The following is an 18,072-nucleotide window of genomic DNA, read 5'->3' as shown; positions in this document are numbered from 1 at the left end:
TGTGGTACGCGGGCCTCTCACTGTTGTGGCCTATCCCGTTGCGGAGCACAGGCTTCGGACGCGCAGGCTCAGCGGCCATGGCTCACGGGCCCAGCCGCTCCGCGGCATGTGGGATCTTCCCAGACCGGGGCACGAACCCGTGTCCCCTGCATCGGCAGGCGGACTCTCAACCACTGCGGCCATCAGGGAAGCCCGATTCAGTTTTATATATGTGTGTGTGTGTGTGTGTGTGTGTGTATCCTTTTTCAGATTCTTTTCCATTATAGGTTACTACAAGATATTGAATATACTTCCCTGTACTTTACAGTAGGTCCTTTATATACAGTAGTGTGTATATGATGTTAATTTTATACAGTAGTGTGTATATGTTAATCCCAAATTCCCAATTTATCCCTCCCCCCTTCCCCTTTAGTAGCCATAAGTTTGTTTTCTATGTCTGTGAGCCTGTTTCTGTTTTGTAAATAAGTTCATTTGTATCATATTTTTAGATTCCACATATAAGTGATATCACATGATATTTGTCTTCCTCTGTAAAGACACATTAAAAATGATAGAATAGGGCTTCCCTGGTGGCGGTGGCACAGTCGCTAAGAATCCGTCTGCCAATGAGGGGACAGGGGTTCGAACCCTGGTCCGGGAAGATCCCACGTGCCACAGAGCAACAAAGCCCGTGCGCCACAACTACTGAGCCTGCGCTCTAGAGCCAGCAAGTCACAACTACTGAAGCCCGTGTGCCACAACTACTGAAGCCCACGTGCCTAGAGCCCGGCTCCGCAACACGAGAAGCCACTGCAATGAGAAGCCCGCGCACCGCAATGAAGAGTAGCCCCCGGTCGCTGCAACTAGAGAAAGTCTGTGTGGCCAAAAATAAATAAATAAATAAATTTATTTTTAAAAAATAAAAGAAAATGATAGGATGGCTAAAGACCTATACGGTTTTTAAAAGAGCAGAGAGTGATAGAGCAAGTCCCAAGTTCTGGTGAGGAAGGAGGTCCACGCATCACAGTGACTGTCCAGAGCCCCGTTGTCAGGCCAGGCCTTCAACCAAGCTCTCTTCTTCCACTTGACTCTGGCTCTTTGCATAGAAGATGCAGGCAGGGAAAGGAAGGGGGCCTTTCTTTCATCTAAGATGAATGATCACATATCTATTTGCAGCTTTAAAGAATTTAGAGTGATGGGTTTCCCTGGTGGCGCAGTGGTTGAGAGTCCGCCTGCCGATGCAGGGGACACAGGTTCGTGCCCCGGTCCGGGAAGATCCCACATGCCGCGGAGTGGCTGGGCCCGTGAGCCATGGCCGCTGAGCCTGCACGTCCAGAGCCTGTGCTCCGCAACAGGAGAGGCCACAACAGTGAGAGGCCCGCATACCGCCAAAAAAAAAAAGGAATTTAGAGTGCTACATCTTACTGGGAAAGAGATCACCCATGATACCACTGCTTAGTGTTAACCACAGTGATGCTTGTTTCTAAGATGGGGTGAGGAGCTCACGGTCCTTTCTTTTCCCTTTGTGCAACTTACCACACACGTACAATGATGCTTGTAAAAGGGGTGGGGGGGGAGTGCTGACTTGCCACTTTCCTGTACATCTGCAATTATTCCAAAATAAGTTTAAAATGTTTAGAGAAGCCTGTGGTTATTTCAACAAATATTCCGACTGACTGATTATTTTCCCAGACCTCTGGAATTCTCTGATTTCTACCCGAGTGACCTTGTGGTGAACCTTCCTGTTTTCTCCTTACGTTTATGTCCTTGATTCAAACGCTCGGATTCAACTTCAAACTTTTATCACCCTTCTGCAAATTCGAGGTCACCTGGGGACTTAGTCACTTACCTCATACACGAGGATGAACGGCTTGTGGTTACTGAGCTGAAGAATGGCATATGTGGCCATAGAAAATCGCCCCCATCTAGTGAAGGTTTTCATGAGATCTTGGTGGCTGCAGATACAAACATTCATCATTTAGAACTGAACGGTGCAAAGAGAGTTAAGTACAATCAAGGAGAATTCTTGCTTCTAACAGAGAAGGCTTCATTTGTTCAGATGTAAGTCAGGTTCGTTTTTTTAAGCAGCTGTCACAAAACAGAAATGGGGCTTGTGAACCCAAGTAGCTCGCCCTCTGCTGCCACAGAAGGGAAGAGTTTGGGGAAGGAAAGAAGACTTACGCTTTTATTTATTTTTGAAAAATTTTATTTTTTAGAGCAGTTTTAGGTTCAGAGGATTTTATTCTTCATATGCTCCCCCGCTGACTTCCTCTTTTTTTCTTTCCCTCTCAACTGAGCATTAGAAAGGAATGTTTATTATGTCCTATTTCCTGAATGCAGCTTCATGTGCTGAAGTTTTCGTTTCTTTAAGTTAATAAACTGTGGCTGCCGGTTACTAAATGTTGGAACTCTAGCATACTATAAAAAAGATGGATACTGCAAACGGAAGTTATTTTTTCCTCCCATAAAACCCTCTACTGATTCAGCAACCCCTCTTGTCCCCATAACCTAAAGTTAGTGGCTTTCAAACTTAAAAAACATTTTCTGGGGGCACTTTTCAGGCCCCCAACCTAATACATTTAAAATCGCAACCCGGTATACACATAGGCATGTAAGTGAAATGAAAGTTCCACAAAACAATACTTTCCTTTACTATTTACTCTTACAAATGCTCTTTTCTGTTCTCTTCGCATCCACATCCTCTAAAGTGGGGGTTTTTTTGTGTGTGGTTTTTTTTTTTGCGGTACACGGGCCTCTCACTGTTGTGGCCTCTCCCGTTGCGGAGCGCAGGCTCAGCGGCCATGGCTCCCGGGCGCAGCCGCCCCGCGGCATGTGGGATCTTCCCGGACCGGGGCACAAACCCGTGTCCCCTGCATCGGCAGGCGGACTCTCAACCACTGCACCACCAGGGAAGCCCCCTAAAGTGGGTTTTGACCTGCAGTTTGAAAACCATGGTCCAAAAGGCTGACTGTAAGCCTGTGGGATTGGGGCCCCCCAGTGACCATTCACACACATTTGCACTGGAAACTGATGCAGGAAATAAAACCATATTTTATTTTATTATTTTCTTTCCTTCTTTTTTGTTTTGCCCCACCTCGAGGCCTGTGGGATCTTAGTTCCCTGACCAGGGATTGAAACTGGGCCCACAGCAGTGAGAGCACAGAGTCTTAATGACTGGACTGCCAGGGAATTCCCAAAACTGTAATTTAGACATCTTATTTTTGCCAAAAATTGTTGATGTTACAAAGATCAATTGAAAGGGAGAAAGAAAAAAAAATTTGTCAGGAAAAAAATCAGGATTTCATAAGAGACAAATTTTCAGTGCCAGTTTTTCAGTGCAATAGAAGGCACATCACCACGAGGTCTGGACTGCTCTGTCTGGACTCAAAGATTTTAGTAAAATATTGTGATTATGCCTGAATGCATCAGAGTCACTCATTGTGCTGTCATTTTTGGTGCCTAGAACAAAAATGCCTTTTTGAATCCACAGAGTGTCTTATGTTTGAATATTTGCTTTTTTAAATTTTTTATTTTTTTGGCCATGCTGCACAGCATGCAGGATCTCAGTTCCCCAACCAGCGATCAAACCAGTGCCCCCTGCAGTGGAAGCATAGAGTCCCATTGGACATCCAGGGAATTCCGGAATATCTGTGGTTATGAGTTCGCACATCTTAAGACTTCGACATGTTTTGTCAGCTTATTCTCAGGCATGCAGGCAATGCCGGGTGGCCAGCTTCATGGGGCGCGCAACTGAGCTACAGGGTCTGCGGGCACATTAGTGGGGAAATGTTGAGTGGTGGGTACAGCAGCTGTAATTGAGACAGGAGGACAAGAGCACAGCCATTTTGGAAAAGGACCAGGGAACGGCCTTGGGCAAGACAGGCTTTGGAAGCTAAAGAACAAAGGTCCTGGGGGCCCGAGTCCCAGAGACAAAAACCAGGCTCACAGGAATAAAAGATTAACTTTATCTCTGTTACACCCACGAGTATACCTAGTTGCCGCAAGACAAGAAACTCAACTATAAATTTTAACCTTATCTGTTCTGGTGCTTTCTTGCAGAAAATTCTCATTGCGTTTCTTTCCCCTTACAGAAGCCGTCCCTATTCCTGACAGCCACTATGGAGACACCTGAAGCTGATTAAAGAAGTCTGACGATTTCTATCAATAGAAATGATCAGTCATCATGAGACAAACCCTCCTTTATTTTTTTAAAAATTTACTTATTTATTTTTGAATTATTTTACTTATTATTTATTTTTGGCTGCGTTGGGTCTTCGTTGCAGCGCACAGGCTTCTCACTGCCGTGGCTTCTCTTGTTATGGAGCACGGGCTCTAGGCACACGGGCTTCAGTAGTTGCGGCACACGGGCTCTAGAGCGCAGGCTCAGTAGTTGTGGCACACGGGCGTAGTTGCTCTACAGCATGTGGGATCTTCCCGGACCAGGGATCTAACCCGTGTCCCCTGCATTGGCGGTCAATTCTTAACCACTGTGCCACTAGGGAAGCCCCCAAACCCTCCCTTTTAGAAGCAACTTCCCCTTCTACTCCAGGAGCTGGCATTCCCCCCGACCCTCTTCTCCCTTGCACACAAGCTATCTCTTTTAACAGCTTGCCTTAAGTCTTGTGGAAGCGATATTCGTGTCTACGGTATTGCTGTCCAAGTATCTGGAAAGGGCCCAGGAACATGACACTCTCACTTCTTGGGAGAGGCCTCAGGATAAACCCAGCTTCTCCATCCTGAGGACAAGACTGAGGTCCAGAGAGCTGCAGTCGTCAGAGAAAATGAGAGCATGGACTTGGATGTGGGTGTAGGGCTTGGGCCCAGGCCTCTTCCCTTCCTGGGTAACGTGGGCTGGCGTTCACTTTTCTAAATGCTGTAGCCACAGTGGACACAGCAAAAACTCCTGTGGACCCACCATCTTGTGGCAAGTCCACTACTGTCAGAACATCTCACAACAGGCGTTTTCAGAATGATTTTGAAAGAAAAACTCGGGGACTGTTGCCTTATAGTTAGCACTTTAGGCAGACTTGTGAAATCTTAAATCACAGGAAAGGGCCTTCTAGCATCCTCAGTCCAAATGAGGGTGTTAAAGGCCTGTCCAAGGCAGTTGACAAAAGCTGGGACTAGAAACCGCATCTCAGCCTTCATGCCAAAGCTTGTTCCGCAAACAAGGATGGAAAAAATGAGAACTGGAGCTTTGATTTCCCTTCCTGTGCCTTTCCAGTACAGTAACAAATTATGCATCTTTGACTAGGTTTCCTGTTCCTAACACTGTTAAACTTTGGTGACATGATTATGCAATGGCTTCTCTGACATCCACTTAAATATTCCCACTTGAGATGAGAAAAGAGCATGAAAATTCATTTAGTGAATAAAAAGTTGTTCATCCTTGGCCCTGTTGAGGACGATTTTCCAATGTATGCCCAGCACATACTGGCCTTAAGAAGAGTGGGATTTGAGATCAAAGAGACCTGGGTTCACATGCATAGTTTTAATTAGCATATTGTTTATATTGAAATGAAGTTTCAGTGAAACTTCAAAACATTTCTCTTTATATAACTAGCCTCAGAAACTTTTGTATGTTCACTTTAACTCTGCAAATGCAGTATTTGGTAAATGAATGAATGAATCAATGTAGAAAAAAGGTCTTTGGTTTTGGTCCTTAAATGCCTACAGACTTAGAAAGTGATATAAATATACTATCCAAACCTGGGAGAACTTGGATTTGAAGAGTTCCAAAAGGACTACTAAAAGGCAATTAATTCTGTTGCCCATTTTGAGTGAGGGCAACAATGTTACTAATATTCGAGCTCTGTGATCTTGGCCACACCACTGCTCTCTCTGGGCCCCAGTGTCTTCCATTGCAAAGTGACTTCTGTTGACTAGACCAAGTTTTTCTTGCTTTGACCACTAGCCACAGCAAGAAATTAATTTTTCTTCATCACCTAGCTCACATTCACTTATATCCAAAACAAACTTCATGAAGCAATACTTATCCTTCATTTGTGCAATGCACTCTATTTCCTGCTGTATTTTCTCTTAATTTACATTTATTATGTATTTATTAATTTATTAAATGCTGTGCCGCCTCCTTTGGTCATTTTGCAGGATTCCCTCCAGGCAGTTCAGTGGGCTCACTAGTGGGAAACACTTTTTTTTTTTTTTTGCGGTATGCGTGCCTCTCACCGCTGTGGCCTCTCCCGCTGCGGAGCACAGGCTCCGGACGTGCAGGCTCAGTGGCCATGGCTCACGGGCCCAGCTGCTCCGCATCATGTGGGATCTTCCCGGACCGGGGCACGAACCCGTGTCCCCCGCAACGGCAGGCGGACTCTCAACCACTGCGCCACCAGGGAAGCCCCGGGAAACACTCTTTTTAAGAACTTTAGAGGCTGCCATGTCTTACGATGTAGGAAACAGTAAGAAAGTTAACAGTGCTCTTATTTTCCTTAATGGATCCTCACCTAAGTTGTAAATAGAGCCTTAACTGGCCTCTTAATTTATCTTTTCCTGTAATAAAACGCATGACATTTCCTGACCAGTCTCCTATCCCTTAAGTGGAGAGTTGGCCTGGTTAGTACTGAAAAAATTTTTCCTGGTATTAACCTAGAAGAAACATAAAACGTCAACTATGTTTTGTGGCCGCGCTGCGATGTTTACACAGTTCTGGCTGATCGTGTGTCCTTCAAGAGTCGGAAAGTTTGGGGTGACTGAGGTTCTTACGACTTGAAATATGCCAAGGCAGACAGGCAGTCTGTTAAGCAAAACCAAGATGCACCCAATTAAATACTTTGTTTGCACAGATGCAAAGGCATGGAAATTTATGTGGCAAGGTCTGAATTCCGGTTTGTTTTGTTTTCAATTACACACCTAACCAAATGCATAAAATCCCACAAAATGAATGTAGCGAAATGTCATCTTTTGTATTTTTAGACTGAAATATGGAGCCCATGAAAGTGAGGCTGTCATGAATTTTCACAATTGGGGATTGTGACTTATAACCGGGAAAAAAAATGTCTCCACACAGCCACACCTAACAGTGATAAACAGTTTTTATTCAGGCAATGAAACATGGAAAAAATATATTAGTAATCATTATAATAATTTCATTTGTGTGAGTATAACTTTTACAAATATTTACCTGACATATAAAAGGGAAATTACTTGTGCATATAAAATTTATGTAGATGATTTATTCCACACAACACAATCCTGATAGCAGTAGTCAATGCAGCGTTAGATTCCTCTGGACGAGGCTCCTCACACACTTTGTGGCACCCGTGGGGACACAGTGGAAGCAGATGTGCAATTAATTAACATTTACTTGTTGGCACGTTAGTACACAGGGGTATCTATTGGCAAACACACACTTGCTAAAAGCGACACTGAAAAGGTTGCTGCTACCTCTGAGGTTTCAAAGAAATGCCTGGATCCTGGCTCGCTGGGTGGGAAGGACCAAGCCTGAGGCTGAGCGTGTGAAATCTGCAGACCTTCCTGCACTGGGTCGGGGGCTGGTTTTGGAGCTCGTACTTTTATGTGTCCCCTTGAAAATTATTCACAGAGCATCAGTTAACAACGTGACTGGGAGATTCTCTGTGGAGCAGATTTCAGATGCCGCTAAAAGGCAGAGGGACAGAAAGTGGCATCTTCAAGGTTCTAAAGTGATGAATGGATACAGGGAAGGTTCAGACCACACCTCAGCACCAGGCCTGGTCTCCGCCGGCTGAGTCAGGGCGCTAGACGGACCGTCACAGGCCAGCATTGCACGCGACATCTCCATAGTACAACTATAACGAGAGTGTGTATATATATGTGTATATATATATGCAGTAGCTGTAACCATATTATAGTTAATAAAGTCATTCCTTAGGAATCTTGCTTGTCCAAATCTAACTGCATGCTAAGAGGCACAGAAATGGGATTGCATTTGGACGAAAAAACTATGGAAAGTGCAATCTTTAGTCTCCAGAATGCTAGCTCTGGGCACTAGGGGGTGGGTCTTTGCTGGAAATTGTTGTTCATACAATCTTCCAGAGGAGATCCTTAGACAGAAGAATCTATCATGACCATTCCTTTGCCTTTACTACATGGGAGACTCAAGGTTTGAGTGATAAGATGCTTTCTTCAAATCACTGGAATCTGGAGGCCAGTCAAACCTTTTTAGACAGAAGTCTCCTTAAAATAATTCTTTATGAAAATCTTTGAAGAAGATGACCCTATAGACTTTTGGCTTGACATTCTGGGATTCCCAGACTGTTATTTGTTCTTTAATAAGCAAATAATAATCTTTTAAATTCTTCAGAATATATACATCTTTACCCTAAAACACTTTGCTTGAATCATTTAATCCTTCAAACACCTAGTTTCTCTCTTCCCAACAAGAGGATAAAGTAAGAAACCACCCAAGTCCGAGAGCAAGCCTGCATGGTCACAAAACTACAAAGAGAGACACCGGTCGTGGACAATTCATGAGATGGCTACCAACTGCAGCAAAAAACCAAAAGGAAAACAAAAGGGAGCTTTAGGGATTTTACTCCACTAAAAAAGGACGTGCTGAGTCATTTCCATTTAGTGCACGCAGACTCACCACTGCCTGCTCATCACAAGTCCATTTTGAGCTTTAGAGCCATCAAGTCCTCTGTTACCTTTCAGTAAAATGAAAGTAACATGCTTTCATAAAGTAACATTCAGTAAAATGCTTCACTCTGGCTGCACTGAGTCAGCGCAGGGACATTTGGGGCAGTTTACTCTGCTGGATTATAATCAGTCAGTAAGAATCCAAGGCCCGGTACTAAAGTATCTAAGTATTTGTGTGAGAGTTGCAGAAAGTGTGGGACAGGTAAAAAAAAGGTAACTGGCTGGAAAGAAGATTCAACTTGAGCCATCCTCCAAAACGAAAGGTAAATCTTCCCTTGGACTCCATATCAGCTTGGAAGGCTGCCAGGTCCTCAGAGTTTTTCACCATCACATGCTTCTACACTTCCTAATTTGGACTAGGTCTGAAGATGCTAGAAGCCACGCAAGCAAACTGGGCTTCTCGGTGTTTCCAGGATGGTTTCGCAGAAGGTCTGGGCAGGTCGCTGGCTTCCAGGAGTGTCTCCAAATAAAGTAAATTTGGGGAGGTCTGACTGTAAATGACTAGCCAACCAAGTGACAAACTGTGCAGTCTGTCTTCCAATAGATCCTCCAATTAAAACACTTTTAGGTAAAGACTATCCATTTATACTTTGGCAAAATGAAAAACTCAGAATATGGCTCTGGATCCAGAGCCTCAACAAGACCACTCGTGTTCCCAAACCACCGTCCAGGCCAGTGGCTTCCTCTCATTTTCCCTTCATGTTTGTCACGGGGAGTATTACTGTCTAGCTTACGAGTAACTTGGCCCCGCCCATGTTTTGAAGCAAAATTCTAGGCCACATTCTTACTCTCCAGATTACTACAAGTTTCTTTCTCCCCCTTATGTTTTTAAAAAAATAAACAAACATACTTCTTTCTGCCCAGTATATTCTCTTGATCTGCCAGCTGGACAAGCTCCATGTTTCTTCTTGTTGGAGAAAATCCATCTGTTCAATTAGAAGGAAGACCATTTCCCTGTAATGGTCATAGCTGAGAGGCCAGTAGCAAGTATTACTGAATAAGGCCCCTTTCGTTTGCCTTGTGCAGCAACTTTACTCCCTAGGGTCTAGTTTTAAGGGGTCTCTTCTCACCAGTGTGCTTGGGAAAGACTGTCGTCACCTCTGTTTCAACACACAGCTACTTTCCCTTTTTATACACAAGAAGCCTAAAAGAGAGGACTGTAGGTTTATAACAGAGACCCCTATACTAAGCCTTTCATGCGTCAAACAGAGCAATACGAAACAGGTAAACATGGATATGTCACCAAAACACAGCAGCAAAAAGGTTTAGCAACGTTTCTTTCTGCAAAACGCAAAGTGAGTTTCTCTAGTCATGGAGGATTGGAAGAGGCCGCAATCACGCTGCCTGGAGACACGTGCTCCTCCAGGGACAGGGCCGTAGCAGGGCACTCACGTCAAACCCGTGACTGCTTTCAGGGCCCAAATGATTGTCACATCACTTCTCCAAACACAGATCATTTCTGTTGTTGTTGGGTTTTTTTGTACAAAATGTTAAGACGGTAGGCTTTAAAATACAGCCTAAGCACCAACTGTGAGAAATGCATATTGGTTAAACAGGACTTCTGCCTTTAAAAGACATTACTGACCTCCCTGGAGCTAAAGATTGCAACTGTGTGAACAGTACACGGCTAAAGAAAAAGTCATCTCGAAAGAGCTAGAGCGGGTCTCCACGAGGCACCATTCATTGCTGAAGTTGGGTCATGCAGTAGTTTTACAAGAAAAGTACGAAAACTTACGTGTACTGGAGATAATGCGTTATCACCGTGAAGACGCTCACGGTGTTCAGATTAAGACAAAAGAGTGCTTTAAAACACCTGTGTGGATTTGGTTTCGCCTATCAAGTGGGAGGGGCTCACACGGGAAATTTCCAGTTGGGGGTTAAGGGCCCCGCCACTCTGAATGGAGCCCAGGAGCGGCCTGAGGAATTTGGTTTTGTGAGTGGGATCTGCTCCCCGCACTCCCCTCCTCCAGTCTTCGAATGGCCTTGGTTTAAAAATATTCAAAACGCACTGAGTTTTGGAGTGCTTGCACGATTTTTCCTGCCCATTTGGTTGAAAATTCTACTATCTTTAAGTTTGCAAGGTTTTTTTTTTTTTTTGCCTTTGGGGAAAAAAAGTCTGAAGAACAATGCATCACACTTGGAAAAATCCAACTTTTGCCTCACCTTACGATTGCTAATGGGGTTAATTAAATAAGATCATCTAAACCTTTGACAAGCAGACTTCCTTTGCATATTCCAAATAGATAATAGAGAGCAAATGTCATCTTGGAGCAACAAATGGAAGCGGAGGAGACTGATGGCGCTAGGACAGACTTGCCGAATCCCAGCTGTGAGGGATCCCACAAAGTAGATGCCCTGGGCCTGAGGACTAACTCCAGAGGGGCCGCCTGCATCCAGGCTGAGGAGCATCGAAATACGGGGCAACAGGACACTACAGCCAACAGTCTCCCTTATGTGACACCTGAGTCTGAGGTTATGAGTCACGCCAGACATGGAGTCTGGGGGCTTCACCTCCCCAACCCCCCAAATTCTGAAGTTGGCATTCTGAGAAAGGACTCTGTTTCAAAATAGGGTTTTACATTTATGGAAATATGCCCTTCTGTAGAGAAGTTCTTATTTGATTATGCTTCAGGGACAAAAACCAAAACAAAACCCAGCAGCATATATAAATGTGCGTGCGTGCGTGCATGCGTGCATGTGTGTGAGAGAGAGCACGTGTGTATAAATGGGTACTCAACTGGAAGTAACAATAGGCCAAATCATCTCCTCAAATAAAACCACTAATATTGAAAATTAAATGTAAACGATGAAATAAATTTTTTAAAAAACCAGACAGGTGGTGGACAGGATATGGTCCCAAATAGTAGCCATAAAATCATACACTGAACGCACCTGGGGAAAGTAAAGATGACTTTAAAACAAACCAAAGATAGAGAATCCCGCCCAGACTGGGCAGCCTGTCTCACTGAGCCCGACTCACTGAGCCCGACGGGTCGGTCAGGCCACTCGTTCAGCGGCTGCGCAGTAAATCCTCCAGCGGCGCCTCCCGGGTGGGTGCGTCGGCAGCAAAGCGGGACAGGCAGCGGTAGGTATGTGCTTTTGTAAAGTTCCGTGGTTTTTTTTTTCCTCTGCAAAGGGGCAATTATTCCTGGATAAGGCAAGATAATCGTGGTCATGAGAGAAGCAGCCAAATGCAGATCTGCTGAGCTAACAGGGGAAACTCAGTCCGTCTTTCCCAGCTTTGCAATCAGCTCGTCACAGATTTTCGTCAGTTCTTCAATTTCTTGGTTCTGAAAGATAAATGATGTGATGATGCAGTCTGTGTCCCGAGATAACGGATCACAGTGAAATAGTCCCCAGACTGGCTATACTCCTCCCTAGGCAACCCAACTCAGTGGTTCTTAACTTTTCTACACCAGAAACCCTTTAAAGAAAGGAAAGCTCTATACCTTCTCCCCTGAGAAATGGTCTTGTGTTCACAAAGTTATGCTTATATTGAGTAGGGGGTAAGGGTAATTACTGGCCCTCTGAAGTCTGTCCTTGAAGTTTGTTTGTCAAACTTCCTTGCTATCATAGGAATTACTTGGGGGTATTTGTAAAAAAAAAAAAAAAAGAAAGAAAAAAGTATCTGGGCCTCACTTGATCCATGAGCATCCCCCCCAGGGACCTGGGATTCCAGAGTCTAAGTATCTCAGGGGCCACTGTCTTAGGGGTTATCAGACTCCATGATAAAAACCCCTGCCCTGGCTGAATGGATGCCACACGCCTGACAACATGATTGGAGACACAGTAAGAAAAACACTAGAGGCACAGAAAATGAAGTCGAAGAGTCACTAATTAGCAAAAGAATGGGGATCGTCATCACCACTGATTTTTACTTCTGTAGCAGAGTTTCTCGACCACATCTGGGCAGGGCCAGTCTTGGTGTGGGGCGCATCCTGTGCACCATAGGGTGTTTAGCAGCACCTCTGGCCTCTACCCACTAGATGCCTGTAACATCTCCCAGTCGTGACAACCAAATATACCCCCAGACGTTGCCAAATGTCCCCCTGGAGGGGAAAATTGCGATGAAGGGGGAAGATGGCTTCACATATTATATTACAGAAAAAAACAAAACGGAAAGAGAAAATAGGTAGCTTCGGAGCCTCAGCGTTTGGTCCTCTGAGCTTCAGTTAATGCAACCTCCTCTCTGTACCCTGCCTGTGGCCAGGTCCCACTAATACACCTGGGAGTATCTGTTGCCACCTGAGTCACTTCCCAAAGGAGCTGGATTGAAGCGTCTGCGCAGAGATAAGCCCCTTTCATCCAGACGACATGGGAGCTGCAGCCGAGGAGGAAAAACAAAGGTCTCGGTGGGTCCCCTCTTACCTTCTGCTGAAGGGCCCTTTCCAGGGACTCCACCTTCATCTGCTCTTTCCGGAGCCCCGCGTGGAGAGCGGCGCTCTCAGCCTTTGCTTTTGTTCGAACCTGAGCAATCTCCTCATTGGCTCTGTTTATGGAACGAAGGGACAAAAAGCACATGGTTGGTCATCAGTCGCGGCTCACGATCGGGATGCTAACCGCTGACACCTGTGACACAGAACTAGGAGAACTGACTCCACCATCGAGGAAAAAGAGGAATTGGTGAGCTATATAATTCAATTTTAATTTATAAAAATTCAATTTACACACAACTGCTAAGGAGATTTCCATGATGCAAACCAATGGCAGAATCGACCTTAAAGGCACACGGGACCCTTCAACATTCACATGCCACCAGAAAACAGAATCACATGACAGTTTCTACAACAATCTTAGATGTTTTTTAACCCAGTACAACAACAGGTAGGACCTCTGTGGATTAACACAGCCAATGAGTCAGGATACCAACCACTGGCATCTATGAAACACAGACCTACAAGCAACTTTATTAATTAAAAATCTCCATTAAAAAAGGAGATTCTCACATTTAAAAAATGGTAATTATGTGGCATGAGGGCACATTAGCTAACTCTATGGTGATACGTATGTGAATGTATCAAATCAGTGTTGTACACCTTAAACTTACACAATGTCTTATGTCAATTATAGCTCAATACAGTGGGGTGGGGGGAAAGGAGGGGGAAAAGGATGTCTGGAAGGATAAAAGAATGATTTCCTGGGGTGAGGAAAGAGGTGGGAACCCATCGGGAAGGGGAGAGAGTGGGAGGGAGAGACTGTATTTTTTTATTCTTTTTAATGTCTGAACCTTGTGAAGAGTCCACCTATTCAAAAAACTAAATAAGACACCCAGGTACACACAAGTGCAACCTGGAACTGCAAAGTAGTGATTTTTTTTTTCTCGTCTGTCAATCCTCCCACAACATCACAAAAGGTGAAATTCTCATGCACAAGCTCTTACTTGTCCAGTTTTTCCTCCGCGTGGACTTTCAGGGCCTGGTACCGCTGCTCCTCTTGTTTAACTCTGGCTAAGTAATCCTGAGCACATTTTTTCAAGGCTTCTTCATTCTGTTCCCAAGTGACAATTTAAAATGAAAGAAACAAGTCATTTTGTTTTCCTTCTACTAGTAACATGCCACATATCAGGGTTTTCATTAAAAAAAAAAAAAATGAAAAAACCTAATACATTCAGATGCCTCCAAATAAGACTCCATGGTAGTTTGAAACAGGCACAAATAATTCTCACTGAAGAAACTGTAGATAACTTCATGTATTAACTTTCAAGTCATACAGTAAGTTACACTGACACACCTGCTTTAGGAAGGGCAGACATTCAAAACTGAAGGGCAATCTGATCCCCATTTTAGACAAACCGGACAGTCATTTTTATGGTTAATATGAGAAAAAAAAAAGTGTTCACTGCTATAAATGTGTCTTAGTGACGGTGTACAACCAGATCAAATCAATAGGCCCACTTACACTAAATTTGAAACTTTACACCTACTTTCTTCCAGAATATGCAGCCTGTATTTTTCAGTGCTATGGCTTGACTCCCTTTTACTTTTACTAACATTAAATTGGTGAATAATCAAAAAGAACATTTCTAGAATTCTCCTAAGTCGGAGGGTCCCACGGTTCTTACACTCCGTGCCACACTCTGGTGGTGTCCAAGGCTTCCTGACCTGACCCAGGGGAGGAATGACCAAGACACGCCACCCAGGGGCCCCGATTCCCTGTTTCTAGGCCACCTGCACCTCTGGCAGGTGCGTTTGAAGACCCATTATCAAGAAGACACACCACCAGGGAGGCAGAAGGCAAAGGACGGGCTACCTTCTTGAACCCTTCCAGGACGCCTTTCAGGTTCTCGTATCTCCTGAACAGGTCGGAGAGGGACCTTTCCACCGAGTTTAGGTCGGCCAGGGCCTGCTCCTTCTCCATGGTCAGCTGCTGGAAGCTCTTCTGAGAGGTCATACTCGTCCTCTGTTCATCTTCTGTGAGTCATGATCAGAAGCAACGCACGTTCTCTCAACACACAGCGCACAGCCGCCCTCCCGAGCCACCAGGCAGTACGCTGGGTCGGGGAACCCAGCAGGTAAGGTAACAAAGGTTCCACCCTCAAGGACTGACTTTCTGGCGGGGGAGACATGGTGACAGGTCGGGGCGGGGGAAACACAGCCGGGAAAGAGGGGTGAGCAGTCTCTGCCAGAGGAGAGATGGGAGTGGAGACCCAGAGGAGCTGAGGGCGTGAGCCGTGCGTCTACCCAGGCGTCAGGTGACGCGGACGGCAGAAAATACCATCTCGCCGCCTAAGTGAATGCAGGAAGACCTGACTGACTTAGGGAGTCGGTGCTTACAACAGAGGCTACAAGAGATTCTAAATGCAGTGCAGGAGGGTGAAGCGCTGTCCTTTTCTAAAGGCATCGATGGGTCTGGCGCAGGGAAAGCACCACCTGCAGCGGAGTGGGGCCGCCGCATAGAGCAGGGACGTCCCCCCGGGGGTACGAAGGACGAGGTGAGGCCGCCCACCCTGGTGCTGGAACTCGAGTGTCTGCTGTCCTCTAAAAGGAACCTAATGACAGTGATCCCCGTTATCTGCAGGTTCCCTGCTCGCTATTTCTACGTGTAGCCCCCAGATCAGTATGTGTGGTGCGCCCCCGTTCGGGGACACGCATGGAACGGCAGAGAACTGGAGTCACCTGCCGGGCACGTTCTCGGCTGAAGCCGGACAAGGCGACGCTCTGCCTCGTTTCATGCTGCAAACAAGTGTCCTTTTCAGTCTACTTAGGGCCACGTTTTTGGCATTTTTGTGCTTCCTGTTGGGAATTTTGAAGTGGGCCCCAAGCCTAGACCTCAGGGCTGTCTCGTGTCCTAAGAGCCACAGGGCTGGAGGTGTCTTAGGGGGAAAACACGTGTGAGATGAGCTCTGTCCTGGCATGAACTGGCATGAACTGGCCGTGAGCTCAATGTTAATGCGTGAACAGTATACCTTAAATAAGGTGTCTTCAGACAGAAACACCCATAAGGCAAGCTTTCCTGAGGATCAATGATTCAGTATCGGCTAATTCAGTGTTTGGGCAACTTCATCAACTACTGCAAATAACAAGAATCGCTTGTATCTCCGGGATGGACAAACTGACGCTTATATTCTGATTTGAAGATCACCTTTGGATCCCATGGCTCGTACCCTAGAAAAAAACTTCCTTACCGATCATTTGGGCAATGGTCTTCTCATACTCAGCCACAATTTTCCTTAAACAAACAAACAAACTCTTATCAGAAGAGAATTTCATTAACAATGGAAGTTGGGGAAACGCTGCCCCAAACAATTAAACACGTTAACATGTACTGACAAACTTACATAACCCAGTTACCTGCTTTGGGGCTCTCCTTTTTTGACGCTTAAACTAAGATTTGTTAATGTTCAGAAAGGTTTTTCTTGAGATTTTGTTTAACCAGGTTTTTGTTCTGTTTACAGAAACAACTGCCTCCACCTTTTCTTTGCACTTGCGTGAATGACCCCAAGGCAGTACGTGAATTCTGCTTAGACAAGGGAATCTTTTACAAAATAAGTTAATGACATTCTTGGGGCTCTTCCTGAGACACCTGACCTGAGTTCAGGCTTCCCCTGGCCCCAAACCACTCTTACAGGTAGTGGGTCCCCTCTGATTCAGATCCGGGTTTTATTTGATTGTCCTAATTCCAGAAGTATTTTAGTTATCCAAAGAGGTTTAAAGATTGCCATGTCATGTTAACCTTTCTTTTAGGGAAGTGCAGTGCTTTCCTGATCCTGCCCCGTGACGGGTGCCCCTCCCTGTGACCTCATCCCCCATCGTGAGAAGTGACCACTCCCCTGCCCCTCACGGGTGGCGCCCATCACGCTGACCCGGCATCCAAGTTCTTACGATGGCTGCTGTAAGCTCCCCAAGGTCAGGGGCCGTGCCGTCCTCCCCACTATGCCAGCACAGGGACTTACACCCGGTAAATGCTCAAAAAACCAAATAATACAAGAGCCACAAATTAGAGTGGACATATTTAAAATGTTTCTTAGTCATTCAAGTGCCGACTGCACAGTTTATAAATTAGTTGTGCTCCCCAGTCTTTGATGCCATCTTTGGTTATTTCACAGCTCCTAACTCTAGGGAGTGAGCAGCAAAAATAAAAAGATTTCAGCATAAAGTCAGTTTTGTTTCCTGTTAACATGCTTTTTATAATCTATTCCGCGGTTGCGAAATCTGAAGGTACCACGTATAATTCGTTTTAGAGATTATAGTGTTTCCGTAATTGAGTAGGTCAATAAATCTCTGTATTTCTGTTATTATATCAAATATCAAATGGATGTTTTTGCACAAATTGGTCTTTTCAAAAGACAAGAATTATGTGGGTTCTGCTTATTTGCAATGTTCTGAACAACCCCAAATGAGCTACAGCATTTGAATACAATAACTGGTCGGCAATCCTCAGGAAATGACACCATCAGTCACAAATCAAGGTGCAAAGAGCAAAGCCCTGGAGTTCTCAACAGCTGGTTCTGTGTAAGCAAATACTGTCATCACTTCCTTTGTATTAAATCTAAAAATGCATAAAGGTACCCACCCCTCCCCCAAACCTCCAGTCTAACCTCATCTCCAAGACTTCTTGTCGGGTTTCTTCGTATTTTTTCTTCCATTCGTTTGCTTCCATCTCTTTAGTGATTATCTAGATTATAGTGGAGATAAAGCTTGGTTTCACCTACTCAATGTCTTGAATTTAAGACTAGAGCCTGAAAACAACACACAACCAGGTCCATCTGAAGGCAGTCAATCTACAATAGGAATAAAAAACCCTCACCATCTGTGTCTAATGCTCACGACACTGGGGAGGTGCTCTCGGCTGCAGAGGATGCTGGAACGTGGTCACCGGGACGAAGGTGACCAGAACCTCTCCCAGGAAAGCTGCAAGTGGTTATTACCATCTCCAGCTCGGTCCGGGGTCTGGCTATCGGCCCAGAACCCCGCTGGGTCAGGACGCCAACAGCTGAGCCATCTGTCTGGCAGAGACTCA

The 18,072-nt window shown here is 45.1% G+C and overlaps 1 protein-coding gene across 4 annotated transcripts in view; it reads right to left on the bottom strand.

Moving 5' to 3' along the window:
* Positions 1-7,010: 7,010 nt before the first annotated feature.
* The window catches only part of TACC1 (transforming acidic coiled-coil containing protein 1), a gene marked incomplete at its 5' end in the record, with an annotated part of 113,359 nt that continues 102,297 nt past the window's right edge, over positions 7,011-18,072 (bottom strand). For all 4 annotated transcript variants that reach the window (XM_082680289.1, XM_082680290.1, XM_082680287.1 and 1 more), the window contains 6 exons: positions 7,011-11,903; positions 12,982-13,102; positions 13,994-14,100; positions 14,863-15,023; positions 16,238-16,281; positions 17,651-17,727. In XM_082680289.1, coding sequence (XP_082536415.1) covers positions 11,835-11,903; positions 12,982-13,102; positions 13,994-14,100; positions 14,863-15,023; positions 16,238-16,281; positions 17,651-17,727 — 579 coding nt within the window. In that variant the 3' untranslated portion in view covers positions 7,011-11,834. The remainder of the gene's footprint in view (positions 11,904-12,981; positions 13,103-13,993; positions 14,101-14,862; positions 15,024-16,237; positions 16,282-17,650; positions 17,728-18,072) is intronic.

This window comes from Grampus griseus (assembly GCF_964374135.1).
Source record: "Grampus griseus genome assembly, chromosome: 21".
In the NCBI taxonomy this organism is placed as follows: Eukaryota; Metazoa; Chordata; class Mammalia; order Artiodactyla; family Delphinidae; genus Grampus; species Grampus griseus.
The sequence above is the reverse complement of the archived record's forward strand: the minus strand, read 5'-3'. Positions and strand labels throughout refer to the sequence as shown.